The 14,417-nt window shown below is 37.4% G+C and overlaps 1 protein-coding gene and 1 long non-coding RNA gene across 2 annotated transcripts; one reads left to right on the top strand and one right to left on the bottom strand.

Moving 5' to 3' along the window:
* Window positions 1-3,024: 3,024 nt before the first annotated feature.
* On the bottom strand, window positions 3,025-6,505 carry LOC113545954 (uncharacterized). Its single transcript, XR_004577200.2, has 4 exons — window positions 6,051-6,505; window positions 5,917-5,978; window positions 4,524-4,593; window positions 3,025-4,221 (listed from the first exon to the last, which is right to left on the bottom strand). It is a non-coding gene; the product is annotated as an uncharacterized LOC113545954 (long non-coding RNA).
* A 735-nt stretch (window positions 6,506-7,240) lies between these two features.
* tubb1 (tubulin, beta 1 class VI) lies at window positions 7,241-14,285 on the top strand. Its single transcript, XM_026945622.3, has 4 exons — window positions 7,241-7,386; window positions 8,194-8,302; window positions 10,846-10,956; window positions 11,411-14,285. Exons 1-4 carry the CDS (start codon window positions 7,330-7,332, stop codon window positions 12,529-12,531), a joined length of 1,398 nt encoding a protein of 465 aa, XP_026801423.1. The 5' UTR covers window positions 7,241-7,329; the 3' UTR covers window positions 12,532-14,285.
* Window positions 14,286-14,417: the final 132 nt, after the last annotated feature.

The following is a 14,417-nucleotide window of genomic DNA, read 5'->3' as shown; positions in this document are numbered from 1 at the left end:
CTCTGTCTCCATCTCTCTCTGACTGTCTGTCTGTCTCTCTCTCTCTCTGTCTCCCTCTGACTGTCTGTCTGTCTCTCTGTCTCTCTCTCCCTCCCTCTGTCTGTCTGTCTGTCTCTCTCTCTCTCTGTCTCTCTCTGACTGTCTGTCTGTCTCTCTGTCTCTCTCTCTCTCTCTCTCTCTCTCTGTCTGTCTGTCTGTCTCTCTCTCTCTGTCTGTCTGTCTCTCTGTCTCTCTCTCTCTCTGTGTCTCTTTAACCCTATCATTTTACTGAGAGTCTGGACTATTTGACTATTACAAACCCCTTACAACCGGGACTCCTTCCATAAATGTTACCACGTCACTTTGTTAAACAAAAAAATCCGTTTATTATTAGTTTTAGATTAGATTATATGGAGCGCCCGCCATATAAAGGCCTGTGAAAGAGCTGTTACTATAGAAACAATTACGTACTAGAACAAGCGCATTAATATAAACCCATCGTTCATATTACAGCCGGAACTACTTTCCGATTCATCGCACGAGCCGGAGTGCGGTTCTACTGAATATTTTCACAGATGTGATTCGGCTGGAGGTGATATTCAGTATAACAGCACGACTGCTAGTGCGAAATTGCTTCTATTCAACAGTTTTATAAATAAGAAATTAATATAGAGTAACTGATATTTCAGACACAGAGGTGAACCTAGATTATGTGTGGGGCCCCAGGCAAAATAAATGCAAGGGGCCCTTCTGACAGTTTTTTGTTGTTGTTGTCATTATGTCTTTATGTTACCTAGAGATATAATTATGTACAATGTCCATTTAAAAGTAGTCAGGGGGTCCATGGAGGACTAGTGGTTAGGCCTTGGTGCTCTCACTGCTGTAGCCAGGGTTCGATTCTTGGCCAGGGAGCCAACCCCCAGCCACTGGGACAGCGCACTCCCAGTGCCGGTCCCAAACCCGGGTAAAATTGGTAGAATTGGTTGCGTAAGGAATGGCATTTGGCATAAAGACTGTGTCAATTCAAATATGTGGACCAATGATCTGCTATGGCGACCCCTAATGGGAGCAGCCAAAAGAAGAACAACAACATTTAACAGTAGTCAAAATACATCTAACAGAACATGTTTTTTTTTTTTACAGCTTCATGGTGTGTTTTACAAATAGGAAATCAAACCTCAGTAAGGAAACTACTCAGTGACACTCGCTGCTTATGAGCCTTAGCTAAAGTGAATGCCGCCTCTGTGTCCTCCATGTCCAAAGACTTTCTGATGATGTGTTCAATAGAAATTAGTGCCGGTACTGAGAGCCTCTCTTAGTTCATCACTGACCAGAAGTATGTTTTAATCAGCTTTAAAGCTGAAAACCTTCTCCTGCCATTTTCACTGTAAAGAGGGGCTGGGGAATGTTCTTTCTGAGATGGTGGTGACAGGAACTCAAGGTAGTTCATTATGCATGAACTAACTAATGTTAACTTTTAATTTAAAAAATGTATTAGTATTTGTTGAAATTAACAAATGCTGTAAAAGCATTTTCATTGTTAGTTCATGTTAACTAATAATAACTAACATATTAACTAACGTAAAGCATTGATTCAAGGGAGCAAGAGACGCAGTACACATACTGGCCAAGCGGTGCCGCTGTTGTGCGCATCATTTCCCGGGGCCACCTATTGCATTACAGCCCACATTAAAAACTGCTAACACTACTCAAAACAAGCTAACCCTAGTTAACTATTACCAATAATTCATCTTGCAAATAATAAGGTGAAATAAAACTGAAATTGGACAACAAGATGTGGGTTTGTTTGTCTTTGATTATCCTTAATTCATGCGTCATTAACTCCATCACGTACAACTGTCCTGTTTCCTCTTTTCCTCCTCTTCTTGTTTTCTCCTGCACTTCTGGCTGCCAGATAGGTATGTCCTCTTCATTTTCAGGTATTTAAGCTCGAGCGACTCAAGTGTGAAGGGATGGCGCAGAGGCATAAACAAGTCTTCAAACATGTTAACGCACTGCAAAGTTGCTGCACATTATTTTAAGATGAAAAGTTCAGATTATTTAAATGATCTGCCCTCAGGGGCCCTCTCAGAATGCAGGGCCCCAGGCAATTGCCTGCCTTGGCTGCCCTGTAGCTACGCCTCTGTTTGGACACAATACGGCAACATAATTTGTTTACTTTTGCTCCGAGAACAGAAATAGATCCCGAAGAAGCCACACTCACACTCACTAGTCAGCTAGATGTCTATCTAGCTCACAATGATTTGTACATTCCCGTTAAAGGTGCATCCAATGAAATTGGCTTCCCTTCTTCCTTTTCATCTTCATCTGACAAGCTTTCATATTTTAAGTCAGAAGCTATATTTATGAATAAAATATCATTTGCCATGTCCACTGGTGATGTCGCTAACTCTACTGTGGTAATGGTTTCAGTGGGAATATTGCTAGAATTGGAATTTTAAGTGGCAAAAACTAACAAGCGGAGTGATACAAACAGTGAAACAAAAATAATGCATACCTTCTAACCAATCAGAATCGAGAATTCAATCGTGCTGTAGTATAATTCAAGTTAGACAACTTGCTTTTGTATAAAGAACATTAACACAAAAATCAACAGCAACTTCTGTCATTCACTTAGCATTAATTTATAATGAAGATGCGCTATGGATTCCACACCTACATTGGATTCCAACATAGTATTATATCCTGAAGAATTATCATGTGATTTAATCTTTTCTGATATACAAATAGTACATAAATTACACAGCATTCTCTATATGATATGCAACAAGCCCTTTATAAATAGCTTATTATTTAAATTATCATTTAAAGCGTTCTCTTGTCAGGGTAACTAAACTAAAATGTCGAGAATTGTATGTATATATAGTGTATTTATAAGTGCATAGATATGGCATTTGTACCTCAGAAACTGCAGACACTACACTACAACATGTTTTAACATTAGTACCATTTTTAAAAAAAAAAAAAAAATCTACATTAGTGCTCTATGTGATTGAGGTGTATTGTTCCTAATACAGCCCTACATCCATTTTACCTGTGTCTTTATTGTTTTCATTAGCTGCCACATCAAAACAAAGTCATTAACACAAGTTGTTTAAGGTCTTTAACATCAGTAAGATGAATACACTGAGGTTATATAGTATGATATAGTAATTTGACATAAGAGACTATGTAATAATATGACAAACTTGAAAAGAAAAAGTGTCTTCAATGCTGTAATTAGCACATTTCCTTAATATTAAATTAAAGTGACTACAAGTCCGTAAAGTTCTTAAGGAGTATATTCTGAGAATATGAATTGGTGTAATATCTGCGAAATAAAGGTAAATGTACAGGAATAAACATACAGAACAAACTCTATTGAAAATGTATAATATCTTTCTGATATTCAGAAAAATTAACAATGACCGCAATAGTCTTAAGGCACTAAGTGACTCTTTAGAGCTGCAACACAAGTCCAACAAAATAGAGAGACCAGGATATGGAAATTGGTTACACCATTAATGTCACAATGTACCAGTATAGATAATGATGTTACAAACAAACACAGCAGGTAAAATTCAGAGTTAACTGTATTTAACATTGTATTAATAAACCGTTGAAAGTTATCCTTTTCTCTGCCTTAAAATATATTTCTATTTCGATTCTATTACTTTCCCATGTGTAATGATTTCTTAGGCACAGTTTTATATGACATTTAATGTTATGTTCTTAAAGATAAACAGAACTTATATGTAAAAACTGTAATTACTAGGTTGAAAAATGATCATACAGCAAATTTTCACACCATTCCAACCATAACAGAAAAGCACATACTCTCAAAAAGTTAAGACAACTGTGTATCAAAAGTGTTGTTGAAAAATTTAACCAAAGTAATAAAGAAGTTAAAATTACTTTAAAATCTTTTGATCACACCAAGGGTGTGTAACCAGAATAAAAATATTGTATTGTGGATTTGCATTTTGCAAATAAAATCAACGTATTACATTAAGAGATTAATGTGATACCAGGAGGTGGCAGCATTTCTTTAACATTTGTCTTAGAAGATCATCCACTGATTCATGAAGTGTTTGCTGTACTGTAAGTATGTAAGTTTATTTATGTCAGTGTCAATTTCTAATAATTAATAATAATTTCTAATAACTCTCATAATTTGAGAGAAGTATCATCGGTTCTAAAGTAAGACCAAGTTTACCCGAGAATCTGCTTCTAGGACCAGCTCTATAAGAAAATAAAGAACACATGCATGAGTAATAGATTAAATATGGTATTAGCACGATACAATTAATAACACTATGTAACAAAGTTCTACTTATTTCTTTTTTGTTCTTAGGTAGTAAGTGTTTTTCCTAATTGCTTATACTGCAAAAGTATAGAAAATGGCTATTATTCCCCTCAGTTTTTGCTTTTGTGACATTGGTATTTTGAAATTTACATATTTTCATTGGGAAATTTGCATCTTTTTGTTCAAATAAAGTCATAAAAAAGCAAGTAAATTTCAAAATATTTTGTTTTTTTCTGACCTTAAAGTGGATTCCAGCAGTGAAGAACTATGGCACAATGGGCTGCAGGATGTCTCTTGAAGTCCATATCCTACTCAGAGGAGCAAAATACCAATGTCTTGGTCACAAAAACAAAGTTTGAGGGAATTAATAGCTTAATTAATAAATACTTTTGAGGCATAAACAATTTGTGTTAGTGTAATAGGTATAATTTTAAAACAATAACAGTGGATATTACTTAAAATGGAATAGGCATTACTCTCTATTTTCATGCAGAGATAAGCCTAATAGGATGATATAACCCTGGCACACATGTCTATTTTTTCCATTTATGCTCATTTGCTATTTTTTTTGCTCCGGCACAACATTCATGAATGTGCGACATTCAAAACCAAAAACCACAGTCATATTTACAACCCCATTACTGCCTACCCTTCAGAAGCCTGAAGTTATGAGGAACGAAAGGTGTGCGATAACGGCTCCGCAACATGTTTTAATTTTTAGAAGTTTTTTTTAGGGTTTCAAACTACGCCCATGTTGCAAGAGGGACTGGCAGGAGTAGAATTCAAAGTAAAAATGCACACATCCACTGTAAAAGGCCAATGCACATATCCAATGTAACATGGGAGCATACTGGAAGCAGCACCACTGCAGTGTGACACATTTGCCATGTTTGGTGTAAAATAGGCCTCTGCATTGGCACCAGCATTGGTCGCAAAAAAGCGACCAAAATCAGAGTGAGATGTTTACAAGTAAGAAGTGTAGTGGACACTGGCGAAGAGAAGTGGGTGGAGTGAGTAATGGGGAAAAATTGAGTGAGTGGGTTTAGGCAAACTATGTCGTGCTATGTCGTGTGGTTAATACCTATTGGAATTAAGCATGTGGTACACTTATTTTTCCCCAGTTGTAAAACATTATCTGTGTTTCCTGGATTCTATCAGATTAGATAAATGTTTACTTCACAAAAATGTCGTTTCTGTCACTAGAAGTCAGCAATCCACTACACATACAAAAGTGACCTTTTGACTAAAAGTGAGTGATGCAATTACAACTACTCTCGCTTACTTTAAAACATTAAAGTAGTGGTTTAAACAGTGTGACAGTGAACAAATATTTTATTCTGGTTCCCCATGTTATTATAATGCATTTCATACAGTCATTTATCTTTTAAGTTTCAGACCACAAAATCGTAAGACTAGTGCATATTCTGATTTCACAGTGTATAGAAAAAAACATGATTAGAATGGATTTCTGTGGAGGTTACATTTCTTCTTGTAGCAGCGGGGGTCATGGTTTAGCAAGATTCTGCAGTGGGAGGGTGTGATTTGGGGGATGAACCAAAAGGGTGACGGTTGATGTGGCATCGACCAAGGGACACAAGCACTAATAAACAAAAGCTTATGTGCATTCTTACCCTGGTTCTGCTGCTGTTATGCTGGTGTTATGAGCTTTCTTGCTCATGGGTTACAGGAGACACTGAAAGCACAAAGAGACACAAATAAGTAGACTGCCGTTGATGGGGCAAAGGTAAGAATTATCACGTGTTACCTTCCGGTTCGACCTGCCTCCTCTCCATCCACAGCTGATGCTCGACCACGCTGCCATCACCACACAGTACAAGGATGTATTTATTGACATAGACTTCAAAGCACTTCTGTAAGTCGCTCTGGATAAGGGTGTCTGCCAAGGTCTGTGTAAAGGTAAGTGTAACATTAGGATCCCTCCTTGGTATCTAGCATCACAACCTTTTAAATGTACGATGGTCCTCAGGCCAGGGGGTGCAGATGGTGGTGGTAGACTTCCTCTCCTGCTTGTCTTGGAGGTCTCTAGCAGATGAGGGTGTGGTTTAGTGCAGGGATCTTCAATATTATTGACAAAGGGCTGGTGTGGCTGCAGGCTTTTGTTTCAACCAAGCAGAAGCCACACCTGATTCCACTTGTTTAATCAGTTCATCCTGGTCTTCAATCAACTATGAAGTGTGCCTCCTATTTGAATGAAGTGAAACTTCAGTCACACCAGCCCTTTGTGGATAAGATCAATGACACCTGGTTTATATGAGTGTGCAGCAGGACATTGTAAGTTTGAGGACAAGCCAAAAGGTTGATGCATATTTTATGTCCAATGCCCTATTTAAATTCTCTGACCATGTGTGGCCATGAGCTGAGCAAAAGTAAAGCTGAGCAAGATCAGAGTTACTGCCCATGCCAAAGGACACAAGCACTAAGTAGGTGTGGTGAAAGCAACCAATTACTACAGAAACAAGCTCAGAACCCCAGAAACTGAGACCTCTGGTGACAAGCGGTGGTGTTGTGGTGAATGAATGTGACACCAGTTTGTGTCTGAACATCCCAGATAGTCTTATCATACACAGACACGATGGGCAGGAAGGCCTCACGTACACTTGCCAACATTTTTCTTCATGTTGTATTCACTTAAAAAGCATAAATGCATAAATTTTTTCACTCTCATTTATAAAGACCAATAGCATTATAATATGACTCACAATATAAGCTGTGATGCACTTTAACAACACACTTCTAATAATGTGGATTACTTGAATTAGTACAGATGTTACATTGTTTAATAATATTATTGTCTGCAATTCACAAGTATCAACATTTTAGAAATGGTAAAATACGCATTCATGATATACCGCTATAATAAAATGCCATTATCTCTTAAAAAACAACAGTGACTACAATAGCCTTACTGTATATAAATTGACAGGAGTGTGGGGAGACTCCCTGATAATGACATCATCATTGGTATAATACTCACACTGGGCTCTCACAGTTATCTTCTGCTGAGGAGTGTGAGTCTCATCACCATGCGTGAGATTGTTCATCTTCAGATCGGACAGTGTGGTAATCAGATCAGTTCAAAGGTATGTGATGATAAACTTGTAATTTTAATTTCACCTACCTTTTCCCCCATGAGTAAGACATAATTGTTTAAAAGGTTTTAAAAGGTTAACATATTCAAATACACTACCAAAACACAGATAAAAAACTTTTGGCCATTTTTGAAAACATGCAAATTTTTGAACTTTCATTTATTATGTTGAACAATTAATTAAAACTGAATCTATAGTTTGCAGTATTAATGAAAAGCTGATTAAAATGAAAAGCTGAAGTAGGTATCTGATGTATGACTAGTTTGTCTTTGTATGTCTGGTTAAACATACCAGTAAACTGACTTATTGACATAGGTGACATTATATTTATTTTATATTATAAAATATGGTTAGTATAATGCCTCTGCAAAGTGGCAGGGTGTTCCCTTCATCCAAGCCTACTGGAAGATAAACATGAGGAAGAAGCTAGTAAGGCTGTGGTGCCTTTATCAAAGAGAAGTACAGAGTAGTTTATATAGTTGACAGGAAATTAAATAAATAGCTTCATAATGAACAGTGAACATGGTTTTCCTTAGTGTAATGCCATGGATTACATCAGTGTTATATTCTGGACAAAAAAAATAATGGTATTTTAGATTACCCAAAATTTACCAAAAGAATGATTAGCTACACAAGTTTGCAAATACCAGCATATTTAGTGTGCATTCATTGTACATGTAATTTTACATTTTCTTTTAGTCAATTTCATTCATTTTAGTTAGTGTGAGAATAAATTCAGTGCCTGAAGTTGATGTGTTTGTTTCAAGTTTTATATTTAAACACTATTTGTGTTTAAAGTTCTGGGAAGTTATCAGTGACGAACATGGTATCAGTGCATTGGGAACCTATGAGGGGGACATGGACGTTCAGCTGGAGAGGGCCAGTGTCTACTTTAATGAAGCAAATGGTAAGAGATTTAAATTCAGAAGAGTTTATGTTGTTCTGTAATTAAATATTTGGGTAAAGTGTCTATATCCGTGCCCAGCTGTAGTACTGCAGACATTTGAGGACACGTTATATTATTCCTGAGTGTCTATGAAACACATCTTGAGTGATTTTTATTTTGAAAATGTCATTTCTGCTTCTTGAACTCACAGCTTGTCTTCCGGACACCCTCTCCCTCTAGACTTGAATATTCATAAAGCAATACCCCCCAATGTCAGTTTCATTGTCAATGTCATTTTCATAACCTGGGTAATCACCACCTCAATTAAGAAGCATTTTGCACATCAATATAACTGAATAGATGTGCATTATATGAAATAATACAGATTCTGATATAGACAGGAGTGCACTATTCATTTTTTGTCTATCATCAGTGGTTTACTCCAGTAGCCAAACTGCTTTACTGAGCTGCAAAATAAAACATATTTCTATACAATCTGGCCTGAAAGTCACAAACAAAATATGCTTTAATTTATAGAGCTGTCACTATATTTAAAGGACCCCATTTTGACTAGCAGAAGCACTGCATCCCAGATTCATAGGAGATTGTAGTAGTCTGCCCAGCAAATTTTTCTGGAATGTAACAATTCTAAAAATTAAAGTAAATCTTATAAAATATTTTAGGTGGCTGTTGTTGTCAACAGTTCCCTGATTTGGGAAAGACATTGAAAAATAGTTAGCTTACTAAGTCACATTAGAACTTGACTCGACTGTAGAAGTTCAGAAGTTGAATAAAGTTCTGTAAACTGCTATTTGTTGTTATATTTTGTGAATGGAAAATACTTCTTTTTCCAGCAGCCCTGTTTTATTCAGTGTTTTTCAGTGTTTACAGGGGCATAGTGATAGACTTCATAAACACTTAATAAAGTGTTCCAAATCCATTTCAAATCCAAATACAGATATTTGGAGCACAAAACAGATAAATAAAATCCCCTCTGAAGGTATTGGAACAGCAAGGCCAATTCTTTTGTTTTTGCTATACAATGAACTCGTTTTGGTTTGCAATCAAAAGATGAATATGAGATGATAGATCAGAATTTCAGCTTTAATTTCCTGATATTTACATCTAAATGTGCTAAACAACTTAGAACATGGTATCTTTTGTTTGAACAGGTGTTTCTTGTTGCCCAGGTATGCCCAGTTAGATTGATTGTTTAAACAAATAATAGCTCTGAATGTCAATGGTATCTGAAGAAATGACCAGCAATAAGACCAGAGAGCTGTCTATGGGATAAAAGAAGCCATTCTGAAGCTGAGCCATTATCAGAGCCATTATACAAGCAGTGGACATAGCCAATACAACAATTTGGAAAGTCCTGAAAAAGAAAGAAACCACTGGTTTACTAACAACCAGACATCGAACAGGTAGACCAAGGAAAATAACAGCAATTGATGACAGAAACATTGTGAAAGCTGTGAAGAAAAACCCAAAAACAACAGTCAGTGACATCACCAACAATCTCCACAGGGCAGGGGTGAAGGTATCACCATCCACTGTTCAAAGAAGCCTTCAAGATCAAAATATAAAGGCATTACCCCTAGATGCAAACCACTCATCAGCAGTGAGAATCAGAAGGCCAGACGGGAATTCATAAAGAAATACAGAGATAAGCCACAAAAGTTCTGGAACGAAGATTGGTATTTGCAGATACCAAATTGATGGAAAGGCCAAAGTGTGGAGAAAGAAAGGATCTGCTCATGATCCAGAACATACAAGCTCATCGGTCAAGCACAGTGGAGGTAGTGTCATGGCTTGGGCTTGCATGGCTGCTTCTGGAACGGGATCACTAATCTTTATTGATGATGTAACTCATGATGGAAGCAGCAGAATGAGTTCAGAAGTATATAGAAACAAATTTTCTATAGTATTAGTATATATATATAAAAAAAGTGGAAGGTTTTAGACTGGCCAAGTCAATCACTAGACTTTAACCCAATTGAGCAAGTATTTCACCTCCTGAAGAGTAGACTGAAGGGAAAAAACCCTAAAACAACCAACAACTGAAAGAAGCTGCAGCACAACCCTGGAAAATCATCACAAAAGAAGAATGCAACAGTTTGGTGATGACAGTGGGTTGCTGGCTTGATGCAGTTATTGCAAGCATACTGTTGCTATACTTTTGCTCACCTAAAAATTGGGTGGTCTGCCACCAAAGGTGCCATGTTCTAAGCTGTTTAACACATCTATATATAAATATCAGGAAATGAAATCTGAAATTCTGGTCTATGGTCTCATATTCATCTTTTGATCTCAAACCTAAATGTCTTCCATGTATAGCAAATAATTGTCCTTGCCATTCCAATACTTTATACATACAGAGGACTGTATATAGTTACAAATTTTGGCAGTAATTTTTCCTGCTCCATAACAGCTTGTTAAAGCCTGTACCATTTTCTTAAGAATCAAATGCTTTTGCAAGAAATTAGTACTTCAACATTAAAACTACATAGCAATTACTCTAATTAAGATTGTTCTCATGAATATTTCTTGCTGTGTGTTCTTAGGTGGGAAGTATGTCCCCCGGGCAGTGCTGGTGGATTTGGAACCAGGAACAATAGACAGTGTGAGGGGAAGTCACATTGGAGGACTCTTCAGACCTGACAACTTCATACATGGTGAGACCAAGTGTAAAAGCCCTTTATTTACAAAGAGATTTCTCAATGGCAGTAAAATCTAGTATGATACATTGTTTTACCTCAGCAGCCAGTATGACAAGTAGCTCAGGATTTAAGACTGAGCCATAATGCAAAAAATAACATATACAAAACTGAATATGCTATAAAGCTCTGTTTTTGTTTTTTTTTACCTTATTATGTATGTTTATTGGTCCCTGGAGGACTAGTGGTTAGGCCACAGTGCTCTCACCGCTTTGGCCTGGGTTTGAATCCCGGCCAAGAAACCAGCCCCAGGCACTGGGGTCACGTGCAACAGTCGAAAAGAGGAACAACAACTTTATTATGCATATTTAGATACATAATATCTAAAGGTTAACATACAATTATGTATTACAAAGTAGAGGCCTTGGTTTTTGTTTCTGTCGATGTAACTGATTTCCTCATTAATTGACAGGAAATTCTGGAGCTGGAAATAACTGGGCAAAAGGTCACTACACAGAGGGGGCAGAGTTGGTCGAGCAAGTAGTAGACCGTGTCCGTAACGAAGCTGAAAGTTGCGACTGCCTGCAGGGCTTCCAGTTTGTTCACTCTTTGGGTGGTGGTACCGGCTCAGGCATGGGCACCCTCCTCATCAACAAAATTCGTGAAGAGTTCCCAGACCGAATCATGAATAGCTTTAGTGTCATGCCCTCTCCTAAAGTCTCTGACACGGTAGTGGAGCCATATAATGCCACACTGTCCGTTCACCAACTGATTGAGAATACAGATGAGACATTCTGCATTGACAACGAAGCTCTTTATGATATCTGTTTCCGTACACTCAAGCTCACCACGCCAACATATGGAGATCTCAATCATCTTGTGTCTATGACTATGAGTGGGGTCACAACCTCTCTGCGCTTCCCTGGTCAGCTGAATGCTGACCTTCGCAAGCTGGCTGTCAATATGGTGCCCTTTCCCCGCCTTCACTTCTTTATGCCTGGCTTTGCTCCGCTCATACCACGAGGAAGTCATCAATACCAGGCCCTCTCTGTTCCTGAACTCACCCAGCAAATGTTTGATGCCCGGAACATGATGACAGCATGTGACCCCCGGCATGGCCGCTACCTTACTGTTGCAGGAGTTTTTCGTGGTCGTATGTCCACTAAAGAGGTGGATGAACAAATGCTTGCGGTTCAGCAGAAGAACAGCAACTACTTTGTGGAATGGATCCCCCACAACGTTAAAGTGGCTGTTTGTGACATCCCACCACGCGGCCTTAAAATGGCATCTACCTTCATTGGAAACAACACAGCCATCCAAGAGATTTTCCGGCGAGTTGGGGAGCAGTTTGCCATGATGTTCCGTCGCAAGGCTTTTCTGCACTGGTACACAGGAGAGGGCATGGATGAGATGGAGTTCACAGAGGCTGAGAGCAACCTGAATGATCTAGTATCTGAGTACCAGCAATATCAGGATGCCACAGCTGAGTTGGAGTGGGAGCCAGAGGAAGAAATTACAGAGGTAGAGGAAAATCCGGCAACAGTAATAAACACCAGCGTCGACATAAAAACTGAAACCATGAGTGATGCTTAGTCTAGTGAACAATTCTAGTGAAGAGGGTTGTGTTACCAAATGTGCTATATCTTGAATACTATTTAATATTGATACTATTACTACAATTTATTGATATAAAAACAATGGTGTGACATTATTCATGTTCTTGTTTTCATTAAAAATATTAATTTCTACTTAATAATAACATGATTCTTTGTAAAGTTTGAGTTTAGCATATTTTGAGTCACGTTTGCAGTGTGTAATACAGTATGTTTCAAAACATGTACAACCAACATGCACCATTCAAAACTGTTTTGAAATAATGTTCCAAAATTGAGTAGATATAGCATATAAAGACAATAAATGTTACATATATTGTTCATTTAACAGAAATGTTCCATCAATGCATGCATGAGATTGTGAAAGTAAGATGTTTAGCACAATAATTATTTTTACAATGGTGCAGAGATACTTTGAAATATCTAAAAGTGTTAAGCGACTTTTTTTCTTCCTTTTTTCAGTGGATTAATACCTACCTTTTCATCTTTTGTTAAATCAGTATACATATTTTCCATTTTGAATAGACCAAATATCTTAAAATACTAAACCTGCTAATACCCCATGAAAGTCCGAAAGGCAACCCTAGTCTTCCAAACAGGCAGTCTGGCAGGACATGATTAAACTCAAGCAGCTCTGTAGATATTGATAAGCAGCTCAGAAAAAGCTCCATTAACCACAGATGACAGTGAAAGCTACTGTAAGTGATATTGGCAACTTGCTAACTTCCTCTAGACTTAGCCGGTGAAAAAGATCCCACCCTCCCTTCAGCCCCATGCACTCCTTCCAAAGACATGTACATGCTCTAAGCATGACATAATGATGTTGCACTGTAACGCTGGTGATGGTACATGCAGGATTTTGCCACACTTGGATTCTAAGTTAGAAAATTTATTACACTGACTGAATTGGACTAACTGAAGTGCAACTTGGATGGATCAAAAGTCTGCATCTACCCCATAACTTTTTTGTAACCAACATTCAAGCAACTGATACTCATAATTATCCACAAGCAATAAAAACAGTATGAAATCTGTAAATATTTTATTTGTAATACTGAACTTTAATACTGACCTGCATAAATAAATACTGAATAACCATTTGGTCTCTGACCTTGGCACAGTACTGTACATTCCTTGTATTCCCTACGTGAAAACACATTAGTCACAAGCCAGGAAGAATTAAAAACTATCCATCTGGTTAGAGACAAGGAACACAATTTTTAATTTAAAGTTTTTATGGATACCAAAGACTGCCAAGCAGAAACTTAGCTCCACTCTTGTGTTCATCACAATCGCTTATCACAGTTGTTCCAGACAACACCCAGATGAACTTATCTGTGTCACCATGTGAGCCCTATAGACTGTGTGTCCAAAGAAATTCTCAACTGGATGCACTACTAATACTAAAGAAATTTAATTGGTCTTTTAATTTAATTTAAAGAGGAAAGGCCCAGGATTCTTACCTAAATTAAATTCAGAGTAGCCAAAACTGTGAGGAGGAGAATGAACTCATTCAGAATGCTGCAGCTATAATTTTTACTAAAATAAATATGCTGATCTTCATTTATAAATCTGCCATCAGCTGCCATTAGCTTTTTGTTTTGTTTTTCTTAATCAGCCTTTAAAAATTTAAATGTTGCTGAAGATACTATTTAAATAGCTCTTGATTATTTTTAAGCAGATCTATATTTATGTATAAAATGTGGTACATAAATAAAAATAATCTGTATTTTGTTTGTCTGTTGTGAGAGTTTTTTGATCAGCCTAACCATTTAGGGAACAGACAACTGAGTTAGATTTCAGATAGAAGCAAATTTGGCATGAAAAGCCCTTTGATACCAATGTTGCATGTGGATGCACATGGTC

This window comes from Pangasianodon hypophthalmus, chromosome 2, assembly GCF_027358585.1.
Source record: "Pangasianodon hypophthalmus isolate fPanHyp1 chromosome 2, fPanHyp1.pri, whole genome shotgun sequence".
Taxonomy (NCBI): domain Eukaryota; kingdom Metazoa; phylum Chordata; class Actinopteri; order Siluriformes; family Pangasiidae; genus Pangasianodon; species Pangasianodon hypophthalmus.
The sequence above is the reverse complement of the archived record's forward strand: the minus strand, read 5'-3'. Positions and strand labels throughout refer to the sequence as shown.

Excerpts from the sequence above, each read along its gene's own strand:
- tubb1 (XM_026945622.3), top strand. The coding sequence starts at position 7,330 with ATGCGTGAGATTGTTCATCTTCAGATCGGACAGTGTGGTAATCAGATC. Across the intron at positions 7,387-8,193 it reads GTAATCAGATCAGTTCAAAG|TTCTGGGAAGTTATCAGTGA; the intron begins GTATGTGATGAT and ends TTGTGTTTAAAG. Across the intron at positions 8,303-10,845 it reads CTACTTTAATGAAGCAAATG|GTGGGAAGTATGTCCCCCGG; the intron begins GTAAGAGATTTA and ends GTGTGTTCTTAG.